The following is a 14,640-nucleotide window of genomic DNA, read 5'->3' on the forward strand; positions in this document are numbered from 1 at the left end:
GACTCTTTGCGACCCCATAGACTGTAGCCCACTAGACTCCTCTGTCCATGGGATTCTCCCGGCAAGAACACTGTAGTGGGTTGTCATTTCCTACTCCAGGGGATCTTCCCAACCCGGGGATCGAAACAGCATCTCTTATCTCTTCATTGTAATTCGAGTTCTTTACCACTAGCGCTACTTGGGAAGCCCCCTTTATGTATATAAGTATGTGTATGAGACCACAGCCAGGTCTCAGTTCATATATGAACTGAATCACTTTGTATACAGCAGTAATTTACAAACATTGTAATTCAACTATACTTGTATTAAAATAAAAAATCAAAGATTATGTGTAAAGTAAAACAGCCAATAAAAAAAATTTTTCTTTAATTTAAAAATAGCACCACACAGGCATCCATAGCGTTTCAGACCAGGGCTATTTCCACCACCCACCCGGGTCTCTAAACAGCCCAAGAGACAGCCTTTGAGGGGAAAGCTTGCATCCTTCAACTGCTGAATGACTTAAGTGATGAATCATGGGAGGATCCGGCCATGAGTTCACAGCCAGGTCTCAGAAGCGAGCAGACGAGAGGGAGCCATGTGCCCACTTGATTTCTTTCCTTTCTCTTTCAATTGAGCGAAACATTTACGAGCAATTACAGCATTAGGACAGGCTCTTGAAAATGCTGAAGCAAGAGGCAGAGTCCTGTCTCCAAGGGGCTCGCAGCCAAGTCTGAGAGCTCAGAAGGAGGTCCGCTCAATGAAATGAGCGACAGGGACCAATCGTGAAGCCAGCTCTAGCTCTGCGTTGAGCAGGGTCTGACTCTGAGCAATGCCCCATTGCCCAGAAGGGGTGCAGGCCTGCCTGCCCCTAGCCAGAGCCCCTCTCCAAGCCCTGCTGGAGCTGTCTCTATATCTAAAAGAACCCAAGGGTTTCCAGGTGTTATAGCAACACTTGCATCCCAGAGAACTTCAACTCAAGTCAGCCTTCAAACATCCTTTCAGTTCCTACTAAGTGCCAGGCACTAGAAGCGTTCTTGGCATGCTAAGATGTGTTTGAAGTAATATTTTCCCTAAGCAGAGTGAATGCATGCCTGTAAAACAGAATACTTGAAATATTTTCAAAGCTGCATTAAGCAAAGGAAAATTTGTGGCTGTTCTCAGACTTCTTTAGTGTTTACATTCAACACATTTGAATAATATCTTTTAAGTCGATATTTCTGATTTCTTGACAATAGCAAGAGATGGGAGATGGACGGGTTAGAAGTCTTCCTTCAAATGGAGATGGTTGCAGCAATTACATACCTCAAAGTAATATTTACAGTCACATTTGCAAAAGAGAGAGAGCAGTGCTTTTTTCTGAAGCAAATTATTTCAGGATGTGTCATAGCTTGCTCAAGATATATTAAAAAGAGCAACAGATGATGTTTCTGCAACCTGTTCCAAACCATTTATAAACCCAAATTAAAAAGAAAAAAAAAACTCCCATATACATACAAATCTTTGTACCACTGCATATTTTATAATGAAAGTATTATATGAATATAAATTAGTATCTGAGATCTATAAATCAAATCAAAATGTCTAAAATCTACATATTTGGATCTACCATCATACTTTCAGAACTAGTAAATGGATGCTTCCATTCTCCACTCAAATGATAATTATCAGCATCTGGTGATGATGCAGTAAGGGCAGTGCTACACATGGGCAGGACCACAGAACAGAATGGGTTCTGCTCCCTAGCTGAGTGACCTCACTCAAATAAGCCCATTTCCATTTCAATACCTTGCTTCTTTTAGAAATGGTACTTGGAAACAAGAGTAGACTGAATTAACTGGCAGTCAGGTGGTTAGAACGCCCACACTTTCACTGCTGAGGGCTCAGTTCAGTCCATGCTTGGGGAAATAAGATCCCACAAGCTGTGTGATGCAACATTAAAAAGAAAAGAAAAGAAAAGCAAGAGTGGAATGTCTTACCCACCGTCAATCCCCCAGATATAAGGTAGTGCTTGTGTTTGGGGAATAAATGCCTGACCCCTGCAGCATGCCTGGAGCATAGTAGGTTCTCAACAAATAACCAAGGCTAACAGTCACTGAGTGCTCACCACGGGCTATTTTAAGAGCTTATATGACGAGAAAGGTAAATATCATATGAAATTGCTTGTATGTGGAAACTAAAAATTGGGACAAATGAACCTATTTATATAAAACATAAGTCACAGATGTAGAAAACACAGTGATGGTTACCAAGGGGAAGGAGGGGGAGAAAAATTGGGAGATTGGGGTTGACATATACACACTACTATATATAAATAGGGGCTTCCCAGGTGGTGTTAGTGGTAAAGAACCTGCCTGCCGATGCAGGAGACCTAAGAGACCTGGGTTTGATCCCTGGGGTGGGAAGATGCCCTGGAGGAGGCCACGGCAACCCACTCCAGTATTCTTGCCTGGAGAATCCCATGGACAGAGGAGCCTGGCGGGCCACAGTTCATAGGGTCTCAAAGGGTCGAACATGACTGAAACGACTTGGCAGGGCACGCACGGCATGTATATAAATAGATCGCTAATAAGGACTAATGTAGAGCACAGGGAAGTCCACTCAGGACTCTGTGATGGCCTATTAGGAGCAGAATCTTAAGAAGAGATTGGATATATCTATGTGTATAACTGACTCAGTGGTGGTGGCTGGTGGTTTAGTCACTAAGTTTATCCAACTCTGCAACTCCATAGTCTGCCAGGCCCCTCTGTCCATGGGATTCTCCAGGCAAGAATACTGGAATGGGTTGCCATTTCCTTCTCCAGGGGATCTTCCAGGCCCAGGGATCAAATCCAGGTCTCCTGCAAGCAGGGAAACTCTTCACTGACAAAGCAATGAGTCCTTGCCAATAACATTGTAAATCAACTATACTCCAATTTATAAAAATGAAAATGAAAAATCTCAATAGGTAGTGTCTCACTGCACCCTCACAGTCACATTCTCATCAAGTTCCTTTTATAGGAGAAAAGAACACAGACTGGAGACAGTGAATAACTTCCCTGAGGCTGCAGTGTATAACAAACAATAGGCCTGAGTATTACAAACATTACCAACCTCTGAAGCAACTGTGGCTCCGCATTGCTGACCTCATGACTGCCATCCCTCAGTTAGGTGTAGGGGTCAACTCTGGGGACAGGGGCCAAAGGGCTGTCCTCCCCCACCCACCCCAAACTCAAACATGCAGGGACCTCGTGGTAACATACAAGGTACAATACAAAGCTCGATGCTGGGGTTTCACAAAGGTGATACTGCCTAGGAGACCATCCAAGGAAAACACAGGATCACATACCTGTCCATTACGCGTGACCTGTCCACAAGACTGAGATAAATGTTTTCTAGAACAGCCCATGGAATCTACGTGGCAGAGTCCTCAACACCCACCATGTCCCCATGTGGGCAGAAACAGAAGCATCGTCACTGATGTTTTCAAATGGAGTCCAAACTTGAATCAATAACTGGATGCCTAACAAATACCAGAAAATGGAGTCGCTCAGTCATGTCTGACTCTTTGCGACCCCAAGGACTGTAGCCCACCAGGCTCCTCCGTCCATGGAATTTTCCAGGCAAGAGTACTGGTGTGGGTTGCCATTTCCTTCTCCAGGGGATCTTTCCAGCCCAGGGATAGAACCCAGGTCTCCCACATTATAGGCAAACGCTTTTACCATCTGAGCCACCAGGAAAGTCTCTCCAACAAGTACCAGACTCTCCATAAAAGAAATCAGCATTTAATCCTCTGAAGCAGGTATTGAGCTGGCCAAAAAGTTTGGGAAGATGTCACGGAAAAACCCCAATAAACTTTTTGACCAACCCACTGTGACCATTCCCATTTAACAGATGAGGAAAGAAAGCCTGAGAGAGGTGCCATATCTTGGTCACAGTCACAGAGCCGATAACTGGTAAGAGCTGGATTTGGATTCAGGATCTGACTTCAGATCCAGGGCCTGTTCTGGGTTCTAAGTTTTCTGTTTCTGTGAGTCTCAAACCTACGCTTGTCAAGACTCCACTATGAAGAAGGAGCACATGTCCTGAGAAAGGACATCCACATCCACAATCATGAAGCCTCCAGCGGCAATTCTTGGAGCTGACATGTCCTGAGAAGGACATCTGCAATCATGAAGATTCCTAGCAGCTAGTCTTAGAACTCATCCCTGGACCAGCAGTATCAGCATATCTGGGAGCTGCTTGGAAATGTAGGTTCTCAGCCCCACTACTGAATCAAACACTTGGGCTTTGGAGTCTGAGCACCTGGATTAAACAAGCCCCTCCCAGTGATGATGACTGCTGGGCATGTTTGAGAACCTCAGCATCAAACATTGTTACCAAGAATGCCAGCTTTGGAGCTGGAATAAGAGGCCTCTGGGCTCAGCCCTCTCAACTAGGTAAACGAGGTGGAAGGAAGAAGACGTAAGACAGGGGTGCAGGAGGGTGGGATGGAAATAGGAGAGAACATTGTCCCCAACTGTGAGAGATCACTGTCTTGGGGACCAGAAAAATCAAAGATGAGGAAGACACAGCCCCTGCCATCAAGATGCTCAGCCTCTGGTGGAAACAAATAAAAAGGCCGGTGTAACAGAACACAAGATACTGCTTGTGTGGGGACTGAAGCAGACGCAGGCCCTGTGAGCTCGGGAGATGGTAAGGCTTGGGAGACGGAGCGCGTTCTCAAGTCCGCTTTCTAGGGAGAAGCGAAGCCAAGGTTCACACTCCGAGCGCAAGTCTCTTTCCGTCCGCATTCCTTTCGAGGCCATTCCGAACAGCGTCGCTCATGTTTCCCACGTTCATACTCTGTCCAATGCATCACCGCATTGTCTAGGGATTTTTCTCTCCTGCCACTAATACCTGCAGCAATAGCTAACTCCAGGGGGCCAGGTGCAGCTGGCTGTCATTTCTCAGGTCCCAGGAGGCCGGTCCTCAGGGAGCCAACTTCCCTGTTCTATTTGGTGCACTGGGAGGCCCCCTGCCGGCTGTCCTTGTCAGGCACCCCAGACATCACAGCTTGCCTTCTCTGGCAGTAGGTCTGCGCTTGCCTTCTCTGGTTCTGCCCTTCCTGTTTTCCAACCGCTCTGAGCGTCTGCAGCACTGAGAGAGATGTTGAGAATCATTTCTGTTCCCCCTGGTCCCCTCACTGTGCAGAAAGTGTCCTTCCTAAAGATCCCCTAAGCTGAGAGCTTTACAGAGGGGGCCAGGCGCTTTCAGAGGATGCACGGAAAAGGGTGCTGTCCCTCCAGCTCCCTGTGGTCATCTGCAAGGAGCTCCTGTGTAAGCGCCTATGTGGAAGATGCTCAATAAACACAGCTGAAGGGAAGAAGAAGAGCGGGAAGGAGGCAGATAAAGTCAGGATGCCCCAGGATGCTATGAGCTTGTACTCCTCCCAGCACCTGGCAGAGCCTGGATCCTAAATAGGTGATAAAAGAAACTTTTCACAGAGCAAGAAGGATGGGAAAACAAAGAGAGAGAAGGGAATTGCCTGGCAGTTCAGTGGTTAGGACTTGGCACTTTCACTGCCGAGGGCCTGAGTTCTATCCCTGGTGGAGGAACTGAGACCCCATGAGCTAGGCTGCAGAGCCGAAAGAGAGAGAGAGAGAGAGAGAGAGAGAGCGGAACAAACGGGAGAAGGAGAGAGAGCGCGTGGAGGGTGGAGGGGACGGGAGATGCAGGCGTAGCTCCGCCCACTGGAGCCAAAGTCGTCCTGGCTGAGCACCGCGCTCTGCACCGCTCACTCGTCTGCGGCACCACCATCAAACTGCCAAATGAATTTGTTTTCCTCTTCCAATATTTGTCAGGAGCTTAGATAGCATATATGGAAGGGATTATAGCTCACAGGACATGCTTTCTGTCCCCAAAGAACTTACAGTCTAGTTGAGGAAAGAAGGAAAAGACAAACGAAATTTAATATGAGATTTATGTAAGAAATGAATAACTATACACTGCTTTGAGCTACACAAAGTATACAGTTAGAGCTAGAAGGGCTGGCATAGAAGCTCAGAGCAGGGAAGGTTCCGGAACCCTGGGAGGGCAGGATGCCGAGGGGTTGAGAGTCAAACTAGGCTGCCCCCAGCCAAGAGTGTGGTGGGGGGTATGAGCGTTTCATGGTTCAGAATGATATCAAACACTGGCAGTGTCTTTCTCGGGATCACTTCAGGGATTTGCATCCTCCCAAATATTTTTCCATAAAAACAAAATAGAAAAGAGAAGATTCTTAGACCTAATCAAGGATATCTTTCACCAAAAAATGTGTCCATAATCCTCCTATGCTGTTGGTGGGAATGTAAACTGGTGCACCCACTATGGAGAACAGGGTGGAGGTTCCTTAAAAACTAAAAATAGAGCTACCATGTGATCCAGAAATCCCGCTCCTGGCATACAACCAGAAAAGACAAAAAATCTATTTCAAAAAGATACATCCACCCCAAAGTCCACTGCAGCACTACTTACAATTCACAACAGCCAAGACATGGAAGCAAACTCCGTGTCCACCCACAGATGAATGGACAAAGAAGTGTGATATACATACAGAACGGAATATTACCCAGCCGTAAAAAGACGGAAACAATGCCTTTGCAGCCACATGGATGAAGCTGGAGATTATCGTATTAAGTGAAGCAAGTCAGACAGAGAAGGACAAATATTATATGATATCACTTATACGTGGGATCTGAAAAAAAGTGATACAATGAACTCACGTACAAAACAGAAATAGACTCACAGACTTGGAAAACAAACTTACGTTTACCAAAGGGGTAGTGTTGGTTGCTCAGTCATGTTTGATTCTTTTGAGACCCCATGGACTATAGCCCGCCAGGCTCCTCTGTCCAAGGAATTTTCCAGGCAAGAGTACAGGAGTGGGTAGCCATTCCCTTCCCCAAGGGATCTTCCTGACCCAGGAATCGAACATGGGGCTCCTGCATTGTAGGTGGATTCTTTACCATCTGAGCTGACAGGGAAGCCCCACTAAGAAGGAAGGGAGGAGGGATGAATTGGAAGTTGTGATATTAGCAGATATACACTACTCTATATAAAGTAGATTAACAACACGGCCTACTGTATAGCTCAGGGAACTACACTCAGTATCTTATAATAACCTATAGTGGAAAAAAGTCTGGAAAAGAATATATATATATATATAATTGAACCATGTTGCTATACACCTGGATCATTGTAAATCAATTATACTTCAATTTTTAAAAGAACATTTCCATCACCTGCCCCCCAAAAGGAATGAACCATTATTCACTTATTAAATACAAGACTTGATCTGATTCCACCTTGGTGTGAATTTCATCTGCTTCAAAGGAATAAGGAGTCATTCCTTATTCTCCGACGTCAAATCTGTAATGAAAACTGGAACCAGTCCCCAGGGGGGATTTGCGTGCACACCCATGGACCAGGTTCCTACCTGCTGGGCACCCTGCAGGCCTTTCTGGTGGAGGCTAGGTCTGCATGTGGGCCCAGACGTGGACTGTGGTGGGGCTCGAGGCTGTCTCACTCTGGGGTGGTTCTCTTACCTGTGCTTCCCTGCCACCTGTGTGCCTTGCCGTCATCCACTTGCCCATTCCCTCCTTCGTGCTCATTCAACAACATGTTTTTGTGTATAAGCCACGTTCCAGGCACTGTGTTAGGCATCTGGTCTCCCCTGGTCTTAGCTCCTAAAGGAGCTAAGGGCCTGGGGTAGGAAGTGTGAGAAGTGGAGTTGGGCTCGGTTCTGGTGATGCGAGTGTGGGTTCCACCAGGCAGGTGCCAGGTGATCAGAGCAGGGTTGGGGTGCCCATGTCAGGGAGGGATAAAAACCCGCACTGGTGAGGCCTGTCATACCTCTTCCTGAGACCGTTACACCCCTGTCCTTCCCTCTCCACGCGGACATACATGCTCCTGCATCACTTTCCTGAGATGCGGCTCTGAGCATCCTTTACCCTCTGTGTTGAGAAGCGTCACACCACCTGGAGGTCAACACGGTCCTTCCAGCTCATCCCTCAGGTTCCCTGCCCCCCAAACTGCCTGTCTCTCCCCATCCCTCAGGGACGTGGAGAGAAGAGGGTGGACCCATCAGGTGAGAAATATAGCACTAACATCCCATCGTAGCCCTGACACTGATAGCAAGATACTGTCCAACAATAGTTGCTATGAAGTTTGAGTGAAATGATTTCTATAAAGTACACAGCTCCCAACAAGCTGCAGACAGAAGTTCAAAGAGCAGGAAGAAGGGAATGAATTTAGAAACTTGACCTCTGCCTTCACTCCTTTTTGTTTTGTATTTAAAATGAGTTTTGCTATTGTTTTTGGTCATTAAATTGTGTCCAGTTCTTTTATGACCCCATGGACTGTAGCCCACCAGGTTCCTCTGTCCATGGGATTCTCCAAGCAAGAATACTGGAGGGGGTTGCCATTTTCTTCCCCAGGGGATCTTCCCAACCCAGTGATAGAACCTGCATCTCCTGCATTGGCAGGCAGATTTTTTTTTTTTACCACTGAGCTACCAGGAAGCCCCTAAAATGAGTTTGAATAGTGAAAGTTGCCCAGTCATGTCTGATTCTTTGCAACCCCATGGACTATACAGTCATGAAACTCTCCAGGCCAGAATACTGGAGGGGATTACCCAACCCAGGGGTCAAACCCAGGTCTACCTGCATTGCAGATGGAGTCTTTACCAGTTGAACCACCAGGGAAGCCCAAGAATACTGGAGAGGATAGCCTAACCCTTCTCCAGTGGATCTTCCTGACCCAGGAATTGAACCAGAATCTCCTGCATTGCAGGCGGATTCTTTACCAGCTGAGCTACTAGAGGTAGTGACTATTAAAAAGATCAGTCATTTTCCCCAAAATCAGAGAATTTTATTCTAAAGTAATTTTTCTATTTCAGGGGCAGAGCTTTCAATGAGGTGTGGAGCTGAGCCAGTTAATCTTGGAGGTTTGGGAGAGGGGGATGAAATCACCCCTATTACTTCCCAGGGGTTTTGCGGGTGCCTGGGGAGACCCAGAGGGGCCCACCAGACTCGAGAGGGTGATGAGGATTTAATCTCCATGCCAGGAGCCTGACCCTAGAGACAGGATCAAGTCCCGTCTCTATGGGACCGGAAAAACACACCATCCAAACTCTGTTCCCATGGATAAGACAACATGCGTGCACCCTGCCCACTCCATCAGACCCAGTTCTCCCAGGCAGCAAGGGGTGGGGGAGTTTAATCTAGTACCCTCAAAAAATTAAAAATGATTAAACCTTTTAAATTATTAAGAAGTATTAAAAATTCAAACTAACTCAGAAATTAAACATCTTCATTTGTAATGAGCCTTAAATATTGAAAACCACAAACCTCTGGAGGCTGGCTTTGTTCATTCCGTACCCCGTGAACTGCCCTGCCCACCATGTGGACACCTGCCCGCGCAAGCAGAAATAGAGAGGGACAGCTGCTTTACTCGGGACCCAGATACCTAAAGGAGCAGGAGGGTCGGGAGGGCAGAGGGGCGGCTGCCAAGCAACACACCACCCAGCTGCGCCCTGTTCACACGTGGCCACGTGATGTATGCTGTTGACGAAAGCAAGCCGGGGAGCATCCTTGTCATCCCCTGGCAAGAGGCAGCTTGCTAACCATAGGCCTCACTTGAGCACAGAGAGAATGCATCAAATCTCCAGGAAGTCTGCGAGCAGCATCCTTCATTAATCACCCTGGGCTGTCAGGCTGGGAAGAATGTTAACACAGGAGCCTTTTCAGAGCGCTTGTCAGCTGCCGGTGTTGAGACGTGGTCCACCGCACTCCAGCCAGACATGACCCTGGAGTCCAGGACGCCTCCCCAGACTCCCCCTTGCAGCCTCCCTCCCCCACACCCCTCCCCCCAGGCTTTTGGGCTCAGCTGGAATAACAACATCATTCCTGCCTGGCTGCCGCTTCCTCTGCTAATTCATCTGGCTTGCATTGACGCACAGAGGACCCTGGGGTGCACAGTCCCGGAGGATGTGACATATGAATGAGCACCGTGGCTTTGGGGCCCCACCAAGAGGAGTCAGCAGATAAACCACTTGCAGACGGCTTTACAATAGGGAAGAAGCTTCTGGAGGCAGGGAGCCCAGTGGGCTAAGTTGTTGCCTTGGCTGGTGAATAATAAGGCCAATCCTGCCACTGCTCATGGCTTTCCATGTCACTTTAGACACGTGACTTCTCAGTTTTAGCTGCATCTGCAAGGGAGGGAAAACCCACAGGCCAGAGCTGAGCCCTGCTCAGGGCCTGAACAGGTGTTTTGCCGTTCAGATATGCTCTTTTTAGCATCCCAAGACCTCAGTCCGGCCTCCAAGAATCTGAAACCTGCAACCACAAACTGGACATTATTTCCAATGTGCTTTCAGACGTTGATGGTCTTTGAGTCTAAAAACTGGGTGGGTGAGGGCTTCCCTGGCGGCTCAGTGGGAAAGAATCGCCTGCCAATTCAGGAGACACAGGTTCGATCCTTAATCTGAGAAGACCCCGCATGCCACAGAGCAGCTAAGCCCATACACCACAACTTCTGAGACTGTGCTCTAGAGCCGGAAGCCACCACCACCGAAGTCCCCGCGCCCTAGAGCCAGAGCTCTGCAACAAGAGAAGCTGCTGCAAGGAAAAGGCTGGGCCCGGCGACTCCAGTGTACCCCCGCTGGCCGCTGGCCGCAACTAGAGGAACGCTCGCTTAGCAACAAAGATCCAGCACAGCCAAAAACGAAATAAGTAAATAAATAAAATTTTAAAAATAAAATAAAAATGGGGATGAGACCAAGATTAGACGGAAAATGAAGTCTCAATTTAAAACCTGAAGTTCCTCTTCCAGTCCCAGGAAGAGGGTGCCTCGTCCTCAAAATCCCAGGATCAGGACCGCGTCCCGCCTGTGCTCATAAGCTGCCTTCTGTCCATGGCCTGCCACGCCCACATCAAACCGTCTGTACAGTCACAGAAATATATCATTTCCGCAACACACGTCAGGAGTTGCGACTCTGGGGAGCCTTTTGTGGCGTTAATCAAAGACCAAGATGTCAGGGAGGAGGCCATGTGTGGAAAGTGTCAAGAGAGAGCTCTCAGGCCCCAGATAAATGACCTGCTCCTTCCCGGCTGATTTACTGTGAATTTCTGCAGGATCTCAGGCAACTTGAAAGAGAGCCAAGAGCGAACCACATGGCACCCCAGGGCGGTGCGCAGTCCTTCCAAAGCATGACTGGCCAGCGCCTGCAGGCAAGGGCCAGGGGAGGTGGCAGGGATCTTGGGGGCTTGGGGGTGTCCCACAGGCTGGCGGCAATTCCTTTGATCTCAGCAGGACGGGATGAGCCATGGAACCCTGTGGACCACACGTTTCCTCCATGAACTTGGGACAGTGGTAGCGACCCAACAGAATCGTTTGGGGTTGAACCTTGTGAGAAGAGGCAACAGGCTGAGCTGGAAGTGGGACTCGCGGGCTGCGGTCTCCTGGTGACTACAATCTCCCGGCTTAACTCTTCTGTGCCCGGTGTTCCAGCCACCGCCAACGAGACCTCATAAATATTTACACCCGGCGTGCGTTGCGATGCTCAATTAATTGCTCCTGTGACGCACTTTGAGAGCCTCGGAGGATAGGTACCATGCAAGGACCAGGGGTTATTAAAGGCACAAACAGCTAAGCTCACAGCAGACTCATCCTTCAGAGCTTTCATTTCCCCAGGGCTTTTCAGATCATTGCCCGAAATCTAGGGAGAAGGAGCTTCCAAAAGCACACTGTCCAAGGGGGAATGTGGTGGCCAGGAGAAGACCTCATTGGTCTTCCCAGATAACTTCACCACTGAAGACACGCAAAGGCCTGAAACTATTTGGAAAAAAATAAATAACAATTCATTCTCACTAGTCATCAAGGAAGTGAAACAGATAAAAAGAATCAAGTAGCAAGTAGGAGAAGTTGTTTTAAATGGTTTTAAATGATCGTGGATTTAACAGTGGTAAGATGTGATGAGATGATCACCCCTCACTCTCTAAACAAAAATATAGATTGAAAGATTGATGCAAACCATCCAGAAGGCACATGAGTGATATGAAACAAGGGGCTAAGAAGACCCACATTATCATTGTCAGACACTTGCACTACACTTGATGGAGTCTCTCCAAGGAAATACTCGGTGATCGGATTCAAAATGCAATCAGGAAAAAAAAAAAAAATGCAATCAGGGATCCACAATGCCACATGATTTACAGTTGCAAAAGGGAGCAAGAACCTAATTTCCCCCTCCAGAAATCACACAGCAGATAAATATGTTTCTGAGTAACAGTTAAAGATCTACAATGCAGTTTTCATTGGAGTACAACTGCTTTACAATGTCGTGTTTCTTTCTTCTGTACAATGAAGGGTCCTCCCTCCCAGCTCCCTCATCCCTCTCCTCCAGGTCATCACAAAGCACTGAGTCTGAGTTTCCTGTGCTTCACAGCAGGTTCACACGAGCTATATAGTTCACCCATGGTAGTGTGTATATGTCAGTCCTAATCTCCCAATTCATCCCTCCCTCCCCTTCCTCCAGCACGGGTTCACACATCTTTTCTCTATATCTGCGGGAGCCTATATATTCTTTCATATTATTTTTAGGCATCTATGTATCAAAATGCATGCAGATATCCTCATACACACATGCACACATATGCCTGAGCCTTGCTGAAATATTACCTGTGGTGTTGACTATTTTTTTCTAGACGCATTTCTCTATTTTCTAAATTCTCTGTAGTGGGATGTTCCTTTGGGTCTAGAACAGCATAAGCACAAAGGAAGTGCTCTATAACTGGATTTGTGACCTGTCTTCGATGACTGCCTGCTCCTCTGGGGAGGACAATGAATTGAATGCAGCAGATACTTACCTTGGTTCTCTTTTCCATCCTAGGTCATGGCCCAGAAACAACAGTGCCACAGGTAAGTCAGGGCCCCCCAGGCACCTAAGTAGTGGGAATGTCAGCAGGAGTCTGTTATTCCATCCTTTTCCATTTCTCCTTGAAGAAAACTATTGGCCTGATCAAGGTGACTTTAGTGACTTAGAGTCTTTCCCTCTGATTGCTCCCAGGCTGGAAGTCTATGATGTCCACAGCTTTGGAGATGAGGTGGAGATCCTGGCTCTCTGTTTATTAGCTGCGTAGCCTTGGATGAAGCACAGATCCCTGTGGGCCCCAGTTTCTTCACCTGCAAAATGGGTAGAACTCTGCCAGAGGGCCAGTATCTGTGGCTACTCGTTAATGTTTGTCCAACTAAGTAGTACATGATGGGCTCCCCCTAAAATATGTGTGGGTGAATGAATGAGTCAGAAACCACTTTTTGTGCTTCTCCTACATCTTTTTTAAAGGGCCTAGTTCCTGTTAGTGGACACTTAGTTAGGACCCTGTTAAAGTTTGAATAAACTATTATATATGCTTATTCATCTTAGAGTATTGTTATATCAAGGAAGGTCCCATAAAATTTCCTAAAAAACTGGTGGCTAGAAAAGATGACTGTAATGAGACTTAAAAAAAAGAGAGAGAAATCGGGAATTCCTTGGCTTTCCAGTGGTGAGGACTGCAAGCCTCCACTGCCAAGGACCTGAGTTTGGTCTCTGATCGGGGAACTAAGATCCCACGAGGCATGGCTGAAAAAAAAAAAAAGAAAGAAAATGAGAAATTGACCAGAAGGAGTGTGCAAAGAAGCAATAGAGGCTTTGGGAGTGATGTCATCACAAATGAATTCACAGGATTCACTGTATTATATTATACATAATGAATTATATTATATTATATATAATGAATTATTCTTTATATTATATGTAACGTGTTATGTTCATATAACATACGTTGGAGAGTATAACCAGCACCCAGTGTGCCCCACACAGCAGCGAGGAGGAGGAAAAAGCAAAATCAACTTTGCAAGCATGAATGTAAATGAGGAACAAACAGCACCGGGTCTAATGCTTCTCACAGAAGCTGCCCAGTCAGGTCCTAAGAGTCTGCACGGACTCAAGGCGTGCGTAAACTCAGTCGCTCAGTTGGGCCCGACTCTGCAGCCGCGTGGACTGTGGCCCGCCAGGCTCCTCCGTCCATGGGATTCTCCAGACACGAATACTGGAGTGGGTTGCCATTTCCTTCTCCAGTTCTCTCAAGGCTGTTGTTCCTAAATGGTACTAAGTCTCTGTTGTCAAGTATATTCTCCCCACATGCTTGCCACCTCTGAACACCTTCTACCACCCACTTAGACTTTGGAGGGCAGGGGCGGAGGGGCTGTAGAAAATTCTAAAGGGGATGGTGCTTCAAATGAGGTTGCTGATCTCATTCGGTGGCCGGCGAATGCTAAGTGTGACCTGTATTCTCTCCTCTGGGACTTGTTCTCCGCCTGCCTTAAGGGAGAGGAAAGCTGACAAATGGGATTTCATTTCATTAACGGCAGTCTAGAGACACAAGCAAGGGAAAGAAAACAAATCAACTCCCCCCCAAAAGTTGATAGAGATGAAGCTGCCCAGACTTGCCCAGAGCACTTGATTCTACACCCTAACAAAAATAGTTAGTGAACCATACTACCCCAGCCTCTGCAAGCTTACACACCGTGGCCAGTGTCTACTGAACTAGAATAAAGCTGATATAACCAAAGACACACGTGATGATTTATATGAAAGACAGTTCATCACCATGATATTTA

The 14,640-nt window shown here is 47.1% G+C and overlaps 1 protein-coding gene across 1 annotated transcript in view; it reads left to right on the forward strand.

Annotated features, from left to right (window-relative positions):
• CLNK (cytokine dependent hematopoietic cell linker) overlaps positions 1-14,640 on the forward strand; it is a 204,393-nt gene that overhangs the window by 90,181 nt on the left and 99,572 nt on the right. Inside the window, exon 4 of the mRNA XM_070458116.1 lies at positions 12,869-12,897. Within this exon, the coding sequence (XP_070314217.1) occupies positions 12,869-12,897 (29 nt within the window). The remainder of the gene's footprint in view (positions 1-12,868; positions 12,898-14,640) is intronic.

The sequence above is a fragment of the Odocoileus virginianus genome, chromosome 29 (genome assembly GCF_023699985.2).
Source record: "Odocoileus virginianus isolate 20LAN1187 ecotype Illinois chromosome 29, Ovbor_1.2, whole genome shotgun sequence".
Lineage (NCBI taxonomy): Eukaryota > Metazoa > Chordata > Mammalia > Artiodactyla > Cervidae > Odocoileus > Odocoileus virginianus.